The sequence below is a fragment of the Cebus imitator genome, unplaced genomic scaffold, assembly GCF_001604975.1.
Source record: "Cebus imitator isolate Cc_AM_T3 unplaced genomic scaffold, Cebus_imitator-1.0 Scaffold370, whole genome shotgun sequence".
NCBI lineage: Eukaryota > Metazoa > Chordata > Mammalia > Primates > Cebidae > Cebus > Cebus imitator.
Window position 1 is genome coordinate 2,175,662 of NW_016107685.1, and position 10,566 is coordinate 2,186,227.

At 37.1% G+C, this 10,566-nt stretch overlaps 2 protein-coding genes across 2 annotated transcripts; both read left to right on the top strand.

The window, feature by feature from the left end:
- Positions 1-2,362: 2,362 nt before the first annotated feature.
- Positions 2,363-4,156, top strand: LOC108288378 (hemoglobin subunit delta). Its single transcript, XM_017507287.2, has 3 exons — positions 2,363-2,653; positions 2,788-3,010; positions 3,899-4,156. Exons 1-3 carry the CDS (start codon positions 2,562-2,564, stop codon positions 4,025-4,027), a joined length of 444 nt encoding a protein of 147 aa, XP_017362776.1. The 5' UTR covers positions 2,363-2,561; the 3' UTR covers positions 4,028-4,156.
- Positions 4,157-8,723: 4,567 nt separating this feature from the next.
- HBB (hemoglobin subunit beta) lies at positions 8,724-10,362 on the top strand. The gene is made up of 3 exons (XM_017507286.1): positions 8,724-8,915; positions 9,046-9,268; positions 10,100-10,362. Exons 1-3 carry the CDS (start codon positions 8,824-8,826, stop codon positions 10,226-10,228), a joined length of 444 nt encoding a protein of 147 aa, XP_017362775.1. The 5' UTR covers positions 8,724-8,823; the 3' UTR covers positions 10,229-10,362.
- Positions 10,363-10,566: the final 204 nt, after the last annotated feature.

The window sequence follows — 10,566 nt, forward strand, 5'->3', positions numbered from 1 at the left end:
ACATTATCTTATTATAAAAATGCTCTCAATGCAATCTACATATAATAAACATGTAACCAGGTTTCCCCAATGTGTAAAATCGTATCAGGTGGAACAGAATTAAAGTGAAAAGCCAAGTCTTTGGAAATATCAGACATCAAATAACAGTCCTTATGGCCTTAAGAATTTACTTAATTTTTTTTAGAATCTATTTCTTTACTTATGAAATGGAAACATAATTCCTACCTCACAAACACATTCTAAGAAGGAGACAAAGTACATCATCTGTCATTTTTAACAGGTAGTGGTTGTGATTTACATAGCACGTTGTGATCTGTCCTTGTATGTTCTGTTCCATTCTGTATTCTTGACCTGGTCATAGTCTTTCTGAGCTCCAGATCCATATACCTAAGTACTTCCTTTTGCATTTTACAAAAGTACATAAAACAGACTGTATCCAAGATTGAATTTCTGATCTTATCACACCATTAAACTCACAAATGTGGCCCTATTCTTGTGTTCACAATCTCAGTGACTGATATCACCATCATGACCCAAGCCTGAGAGTAGAAATGGCATTGTCACTTCCCTCCCTACTGCAACAAAGCCCAGCTATTTGTCTCCCATTTACTCTACTCTAAAATACATTTATTCACTAAGTGAGAGTAATCTTTTAAAGACACAAATCAATCCATGCCACCATCTTTCTTGAATTATTCAGTCTTTCCTTGGCTTCCAGGTTACAGAAACATAATTTGTAACAAAGTTGAAAAGTCACACATGACTTCTCTCTACCCTATATGATAACATCCCTCCTTGTGATCAAAACCTCAGTCACACTGTCCATCTTTCTATACATAAATAAAATCATATAGTTTGAACTCTCCTCTCGTCACCTTTAATCAATCAAATGCTATAAGATGCATTCGTGTTGCTACATGTTAAGCAGTAGTTGATTATTTTCATTTCTGTGTAATATTTTATACTTTATACCATAATTTATCAATTCTACTGTTGATAAACATTTAAATTGCTATCAGTTTGAGGTTTTTATGAATATTGCTGTCATAAGCATTTCTATACATGTCTTTGGATACACATATGCGTGTGTTTCTGAATGTCTACAAATGTAATTACATGGTAATAGATTTATCATGTATCCAGCTTTGGTAGATACTATTAAATGTTTTCCAAAGGGGTTATACTATTGTACACTTTCACCAACAGAGTTTGAGAGTTTCTGTTTATCGATATTATTAACAAAAATTTGAACCATCAGTCTTATCTCTTCTCTTTTCTCTTTTTTTCTCTTTTTTCCCTTCGCTTCCCTTCCCTTCCCTTGTTTCTCTTCCCTTCCCTACTCTTTCCTCTTCCTTTCTCTCCTCTTCTTTCCTCTCTTCCTTCCCTTTCTCCTTTCTTTCCTTATCCCCTCCCCTCCCCTTCCCTCTCTTCTCCTCTCCTCTCCTCTCCTCTCTCCTTTTTTCTTCTCTCCATTATGTATTTTTCCTTCTTCTCCTTCACCCATTCCACCCTCTCTCTCCCCCTCTTCCTTCCTTCCTTTCTTTATTTCTTCTTCCTCCTCTCTTTCCCTCAATACTTCCTTTTGGATATGCTCATGGGTGTGTATTCGTCTGCCATTGTGGCATTATTTGAATTCAGAAAAGAGCGAAAAACTATTGGGATCTTCATTCCTGGGCCTTATTTCACATTTTTTTTTTTAAGAACACAATTGAAAAATCTTCTGTACAAGCATTTTCCAGAAACTTCATTAAATTTAATCTGGCTGAATATGGTAAATCTACTTTGTACTTTCTCTGCATTCTTTCTTTAGTCACACCATAGTTTTAAACAATCATAATATTTATATGTAATATTTGATTTTATATGTCATTAAAATATTACCCTTAAAATTCATGTTTTCAGGACCTATTTCAGTAACTGGCAAATAAACCATATTCATTTTTAAAATATTCTTGTAATGGATATCTATTTGAGTATAGTAAAAAAAAAATGAGTTTTTTATAGGAAGAATTTACCAAAAGAAGGAAGTAAGCAGGTTTAAGCTGAAACAATAGATTTGTCCATTCCAACCTCTTAAAATTCCCTTGGAGACAAAAATCCCTACAGATAAAGAGGAACTTTATATAGAGTTAACTTGCTAAAACATCTGCTTCTAGTTTTCTTCATGTTTTCTTAGTATAAAGTGACAGAAACAAAAAGTTAAACTCTAAGATACATTCCACTATATCAGACTAAAACATTTCTGCATAATTGAAACTGGGAGCATATTTTTAGAAATAACCGCTGAAAGAGGTGTGGTTGGGAGATATGTAGAGGAGAACAGTGTTTCTGAGTCAAGACACACATGACAGAACAGCCAATCTCAGGGCCAGTTGAAGGAAACAGTGAAATGAAGGTGCATTTTGCATTCTCACAAACCAATGAAACTCTGCTTATCTTAAACCAACCTGCTCACAGGATCAGGGAAAAAAGGACCAGCATAAAAGGCAGGGCAGGGCTAACTGTTGCTTTCACTTGCTTCTGACATAACCGAGTTCAATTAGCAACCTCTATCAGACACCATGGTGCATCTGACTGGTGAGGAGAAAGCTGCCGTTGCCTCCCTGTGGGGCAAGGTGAACGTGGACGAAGTTGGTGGTGAGGCCCTGGGAAGGTTTGTGTCAAGGTTACAAGGCAGGTTCAAGGTGGTGAATGGAAGGAAGCTGGGCATGTGGAGACAGAGAAGATTCTTGAGGTTCTGAAAGTCACCAACTCTCTCTGTCTCTTGGGCTGTTTTCCTACCCTTAGGCTGCTGGTGGTTTACCCTTGGACCCAGAGGTTCTTTGACTCCTTTGGGGATCTGTCTTCTGCTGCTGCTGTTATGGGCAACTCTAAGGTGAAGGCTCATGGCAAGAAGGTGCTAGGTGCCTTTAGTGATGGCCTGGCTCACCTGGACAACCTCAAGGGCACCTTTGCCCAGCTGAGTGAGCTGCACTGTGACAAGCTGCACGTGGATCCTGAGAACTTCAGGGTGAGTCCAGGAGATGCTCCACTTTTCTCCTTTTACTTTCTAATCTTACATTTTGGTTCTTTTACACATTTTTATCTGTTTCACTATATTTTATCCTTTAATGCTTCTAAATTTTTGTTAATTTTTTATTTCAATTTTCTGCTTTTTTCCTTTCTCAGAATCTTGCTATTTTAAAAATTAACTCACTTAATATCGTGTCTTTCTCTCCCAACCCACTCTCTTCATTTTTCTCTTCTCTAACCATAACTCACATTATGCATACCAGCTCTCAGCTGCAAATTCCACACTTGGAAAAATCCTTTTGTTTTTCCATGTGGGGATGGGAGAAGCTCCAACTCAAAAAGGAGAGGCATAGAATGCTGCTTTAGAGGCTATAAATGATTTACAATGAGGAATAATTGAAACTTTATAAATTAGGTAGTAAATGGGATGGAAAGGAAAGGGAATATTTGATTATGAAATATTAGAACATTACGCTGGAGGTGGGGCAGACGTCATTACTAGGAGACAGCCCATCATCACATTGATTAATTAATTAATTTGTATCTATTAATCTGTTTATAATAATTAATTTGTATATGCTATATACAAATACAAAATTAAAACTAATTTGAAATTAATTTGTGTATAGCATTATACAGCACATATAGCACATATGTACATATGTAGACTATATACTAGTTAAGTACATAGACGGGGCTGTGTGTGTGTGTATATATATTATATGTATGCATTCATATATATACTTATTTATGCTGATGGGAATAACCTGAGGATAAGTTTTGTCTAAGATTTGGACAGAAAAAAATGGATGTTGGCCCAGTTTCTCAGAAGCCAATCTACTTCCCTGTTAACCATATGCATGTATCTGCCTACCTCTTCTCACAGCTCCTGGGCAATGTGCTGGTGTGTGTACTGGCCCGCAACTTTGGCAAGGAATTCACCCCACAGGTTCAGGCTGCCTTTCAGAAAGTGGTGGCTGGTGTGGCCACTGCTCTGGCTCACAAGTACCATTGAGATCCTGGACTGTTTCCTGATAACCACGAGAAGACCCTATTTCTCTAGATTCTATTTTCTGAACTTGGGAACACAATGTTTACTTCAAGGGTATGGCTTCTGCCTAATAAAGAACTTTCAGCTGATTAATTTCCCCTGTTTCATTTTATTGTCCAGGTATATAAGAAGGTTCCTGAGAGTCTACAGATAGGGAGCACTTGTGTCCTTTACAAAAAGGATGTGGGACATTAGAAAAGCAAGGGAATTGTACAAAGCATTAATGGATGACACGTCTATCTCCAAAAAAAAAAAACAAAAAACAGAAATTATCAAGAATTCTTGATATAGAGATGACACTGGTACTGTAGAGGCTCTAGGGAAGACCTCAACCCTCAGACATAGCCTCAAGGCTAATGCTCTGATTAAACTCCATCAATTCCTGAGAAAATAATGTCCTCAATTAAAGGCACGATGATTTCTCAAGACAATGTTATGTTCTCTTTCTTCCTACTTCCTTTGCCTGCACATTGTAGCCTATAATACTATAGTCCATTAAGTGTTCCTGCTCTAAGAAATAGTTTCCTTTTCTTACTGGCCCCAGAACATCTCTGTAAAGAATTTCATCTTATCCTCCCATATTTCAGGCAAGATTCATTGCTGACATATTACTTGTGAACTCTCTTGACCCCAGCCTCAATAAACTTTTTGATACTACACAAAAAAGCCTTTCCAAACCCATTCCCTACACCCATTTTCTATATTTTTCTTATACGTGAACACACACACATACACACACACACACACACACACACACACACACTCACTCCATGCTTTATGAACATTTCTGCCTGTTCTGTACCTTCTTACATGCCTACTGTGCCTCATATTAAATTCTTCAATGGGCAGCAAGTAAATATTCAAGAAAATAACAAATGAAGGAATGAATAAATGAAGGAATGATTATTCCTTGCTTTAGAACTTCAGGAACTAGAGGATAATATGAATAATACCATTGAACAGTGTCCCTTTGGTGTTAATGCTACAATATATGAAGAGAAAGCATGTGGTAAACAACCAAGCAGTAGTTTTCTTCTGATTATAGGTAGTAATTTTTTTCTTTGAGCACCATTTTTTGCTATAGGTAAAATTAGAAGGGCTTTTAGAACTTTCTCACTTGTATACATTTAAAAAAATCAGTATTACATACCTGTTGATTAATTTTAAACCTACTTGAATACCTATACAGAATCTGTTGCTTCCTTGTGTTGAAAAGCGCTTTCATGGTAACTCTGTCTGTACTGCCAGAATATGTTGACAATGCATAGTTAACTGTTTTCATCACATTATTTTGAATTGACGGGCAGCAGAAGCTCTTTTATATCCACGTTTTCCTTGAGTCATTATATGCAGTAGGCACTGAGAGCTCTTTGTATCTGAATAGGATATTTAGGAACCACTGGTTTACATATCAGAAGCAGAGCTACTCAGGGCATTTTGGGGAAGATATTAAAGAACAAATTATAGACAAATATAAATTTCTCTTTAATAATTACATGTGTACTTTAGCAAAGTTGTGTCTATGTCAACTTTATTGATTTTTGGTAAGAAATACAATTTTTTAAAGCAAACTAAACTATCCTATGTCAAAACTATTTTGTGTGTATGTGGTTTGTTTCTATGGGTTCTGGTTTTCTTGGAGCATTTTAATTTCATTTTAATTAACTAATTCTGAGAAGATACTAAGTTATGGTTACTGAGAGATTGTGAATCTGGGAGAGAAGTCTGTAGCAAGTGGCTAGACTGTGCTTGACCTAGGAACATATACACTAGATTGCTTAAATGTCTCACTTGGGGAATTTTAGGTTAAACAGTAGAGCATATATAAAAATACTCTAGTCAAGTCCTGTTTTTGAAACAAATGATAAAACCACACTCCCATAGATGAGTGTCATGATTTTCATGCAGAAAGTTAATATTCATTCTCTTAAGTATATTCAGACTAGTGCCATTCTAGTATAAAACATTAGACTTAAGGAAGATTAACAGACTGGAGTAAAGGAAATGAACCTCTGTCTCTCGCGCTGTCTCTTTTTTGAGGACGTGTGTGTGTGTGCCTGTGTGTGTGTGTGTATGTGTGTGTGTGTCTGGTGGTCAGTGGGGCTGGAATAAAAACAGAATAGACCTGCATATGCTGTGGGACCCATTCACAGAGTAGAAGCAAGCTCACAACTGTGAAGATGTCAGTGAGCTTGAGTAGTTTTTCAGGACCTTTGAATGCTGGTTTAGATTTGAGCCTGAGGCCCTGAACATAAACACATTTGCACTATTGGTCACTTCTTAAAACTTATTTTTGCTTGGTATGCCTGGGCTTTTGATGGTCTTAGTATAACTTACAGCCTTGTCCCTGTGGGGTTATGGGTAATAGAAAAGTCTGTGTCACACTCTAGTTACACTAAGTAGCAACCGTTAGAAAACCAATGCCTGCCTTGAAGCCAGGATGATGGTACCTGCAACAGTTGCCAACACAAGAGAAGGATCCATAGTTCATCATTAAGAAAAGAAAACAAGTTAGGAAAACTGTTTCTGAGCATAAAAAGTTGTAGGGTAAGTCTCTAAGAAGGTAACAATTTCTGCCAATCAAGATTTCAAAGCTGTTGACTTCACAGTTTTGCTCTTTCAGAATAATATAAATATATCTTATATTATAATTTTATAAGGTCTGTGGATTTTCTTTGACATGGGATACTTGCAAAAGACATATTTAGACTTCCCTAGAACACTCAATTTCACATATACATGGCTCTTCTATCAGGGATGTGAAATAGGGCCTTGAAAATAGTCTGAATCTAAAACAATGCTAATGCAGGTTTAAATTTAATAAAATAAAATCCAAAATCTAAAACTCAAGTCAAATCTATATGTTTTAACATTTAAAACATTTTAAAGACCTCTTTTCCTAGAATGCAACATGTGAAATATTTTCTCAGGGATACACATATTCTCAGATCTTCATTGCTTTAGTTTTTTACAGAAGAATGAATATAAAAGAAAACACTTAAAACTTCATCTCGCTTACCCCTATAATCATATATAGGCATAATTTTTTAACATAGGCCCCAGATAGCCATAGAAGAGCCAAACCTTTTCTGCATGTGTGAGAATAATCAGAGTGAAATTTGTTCACAAGTACCTGATGCGGGTTGAGACAGGTAGAAAAAGTGAGAAATCTTTATTTATTTAGCAATAACGGTGAAAGTATTTAAGAGAATAGAACAATGGAAATAATAAATTTATAAATTTTCTTGCAATAGCTAGAAATAGAAAATCCAGTTTCTTTTGGTTAGCCTAAATTTTATTTTTATTTTATTTTTTGTAGTTTCAGTGTTAGAGCTGAAAGGAAGAAGTAGGAGAAACATGGAAAGTAAAAATATAACACTTTTCTTACTAAAAGGACATGGGCTTCCAGGTAGGTGCAGAATTTGGAATGACTGACAAGGCCTTAAGGGAACACTGAGACCCTACACTGACCTCAGATATGCTTGCCACCCTTGCTGTTTTCATGACATCTTTTAACAGCACGAAGCAGAACTCTACACTTCAAAAGCTTTTCCTCACCTGAGGAGTTAATTTAGTACAAGAGGGAAGAAAGGGCAGGGGGATGGGAGAAAGGAGTTAATGTTGAAAAGCTATAGAGATAAAACAGTACATTTTAGTAGAGGAGGTTTAAACAAACAAAATACAGAGAGAAATAAAAACTTGGATAAAGGAAATGATTTTAAAACACAGTATTCTTAGTGGACTAGGGGGAAAAAAAAAACCTGAGCCAAGTCTGGAAGACCTTTTCCTTTCCTGCCCCTACTTTTTAAGTCATAGAATCTTCTCTGTTTCCCTAGAAACTTTTTCAGAGGAGTCCAGGCAGAAACAGTTAGATGTCCCCAGTTAACCTCCCAGTTGACACCACTGATTAGCCCATTGTTAGTCACACTTTGGGTTGTGAGTGACTTTTTACTTATTTGTATTTTTCACTGCAGTAAGAGGTCTCTAGTTTTTCGTCTCTGGTTTCCCAAAATCTAATAAGTAACTGTTACACAGAACACATTGATTTGTATTTATTGTTTGTAGACATCATTTATTAGTTACATGAGCAAATTAAGAAAAAATAAACAGCAACAAATGAATGAATGCATATATATATTTTCTTACCAGAAGGTTTTAATCAGGAGACGATATACTTAGAACTGAGGTAGAATTTTCGTCCATTCTGTCCTGTAATTATTTTGCATATTCTGGAGACACAGGAAGAGGTTCATCTACTTATCCCTAAGCTGAATTACAGCAGGCAAAACTCTTTCACTTTTTGTGCATCAATTTCTTATTTGTATAATAACAAAATTGGGAAAACAATCTTCAATATGCTTACCAAGCTGTGACTCCAAATATTATGTAAATGCATTTACATAATAAAGTAATAAAATATACTTTATAAAGTATAAAAAAATATATTACAAAATAATATAAAGGAGAATGTTTTTAGTAGCAATTTGTACTGATGGTATGGGGTCAAGAGATATGTCATAGAGGGAGGGCTGAGGGTTTGAAGCCAAACTCCTAAGCCAGTGCCAGAAGAACCAAGGACAGGTACGGCTGTCATCATTTAGACCTCACCCTGCAGAGCCACACCCTAGGCTTGGCCAATCTACTCCCAGGAGCAGGGAGGGCAAGAGCCAGGGCTGGGCATAAAAGTCAGAGCAGAGCCATCTATTGCTTACACTTGCTTCTGACACAACTGTGTTCACTAGCAAACTCAAACAGACACCATGGTGCATCTGACTGCTGAAGAGAAATCTGCCGTTACCACCCTGTGGGGCAAGGTGAACGTGGACGAAGTTGGTGGTGAGGCCCTGGGCAGGTTGGTATCAAGATTACAAGGCAGGCTTAAGGAGGAGAATGGAAGCTGGGCATGTGGAGACAGAGAAGTCTCTTGGGGTTCTGAAAGGCACTGACTTCCTCTGCCTCTTGGGCTATTTTTCTACCCTTAGGCTGCTGGTGGTTTACCCTTGGACCCAGAGGTTCTTTGACTCCTTTGGGGATCTGTCCACTCCTGATGCTGTTATGAACAACCCTAAGGTGAAGGCTCATGGTAAGAAGGTGCTGGGTGCCTTTAGTGATGGCCTGACTCACCTGGACAACCTCAAGGGCACCTTTGCCCAGCTGAGTGAGCTGCACTGTGACAAGCTGCACGTGGATCCTGAGAATTTCAGGGTGAGTCTATGGGACACTTGATGTTTTCTTTACCTTTCCTCTCTATGGTTAAGTTCATGTTATAGGAAGGGGACCTCAGGGTCCAGCTGAGGATGGGAAAGAGACAACTGGTCACATCAGTGTGGAACTCTCAGGGTCATTTAGTTTCTTTTGTTTGCTGTTCATAACAACCGTTTTCTTGTGCTTAATTCTTGCTTTCTTTTTTTCTTTTCTGTAATTTTTGCCGTTATACTTAGCGCCCTAACTTTGTGTATAACAAAAGAAAATATCTCCAAGATACATTAAGAAACTTAAAACAAACAAAAATACAGTCTGCCTAGTACATTACTCTTTGGCATATATATGTGCTTATTTACATCTTCATAATCTACCTACTTTATTTGCTTTTATGTTTAATGATACATAATCATTACACATATTTATGGGTTAAACCATGATGTTTTAATATGTGCATACATTGTGTATTGACCAAATCAGGGTAATTTTGCATTTGTAATGTTTAAGAATGCTTTCTTCTTTTAATACACTTTGTTTATCTTATTTCTAATACTTTTCCTCATCTCTTTCGTTCAAGGCAAGAATCACACACTATATCATGCTTTTTACACCATTCTAAAGAATAGCAGTGATAATTCCTGGGTTAAGACAATAGCAAAGAATATTTCTGCATATAAATGGTAGCTGATGTAAGAGGTTTCTTATTGCTAATAGCAGCTAAAATCAAGCTATCATTCTGCTTTTATTTTGTGGTTGAGATAAGGCTGTAGAATTCTGAGTCCAAGCTAGGCCCTTTTGCTAATCATGTTCATACCTCTTGTCTCCCACCCACAGCTCCTGGGCAACGTGCTGGTGTGTGTGCTGGCTCATCACTTCGGCAAAGAATTCACCCCGCAAGTGCAGGCTGCCTATCAGAAAGTGGTGGCCGGTGTGGCTACTGCCCTGGCTCACAAGTACCATTAAGTTCCCTTTCTTGCTGTCCAATTTCTATTAAAGGTTCCTTTGTTCCCAAAGTCCAACTATTAAACTTGGGGATACTATGGAGGGCCTTGAGCATCTGGATTCTGCCTAATAAAAAACATTTATTTTCATTGCAATGGTGTATTTAAATTATTTCTGAATATTTTACTCAAAAGGGCATGTGGGAAGTCAGTGCATTTAAAACATAAAGAAATGAACTAGTTCAAACCTTAGGAAAATATACTGTATCTTTAACTCCGTGAAAGAAGGTGAGGCTGCAAATAGCTAATGTACCTTGACAGCAGCCCCTGATGCCTATGCCTTATTCACCTCTCAGAAAA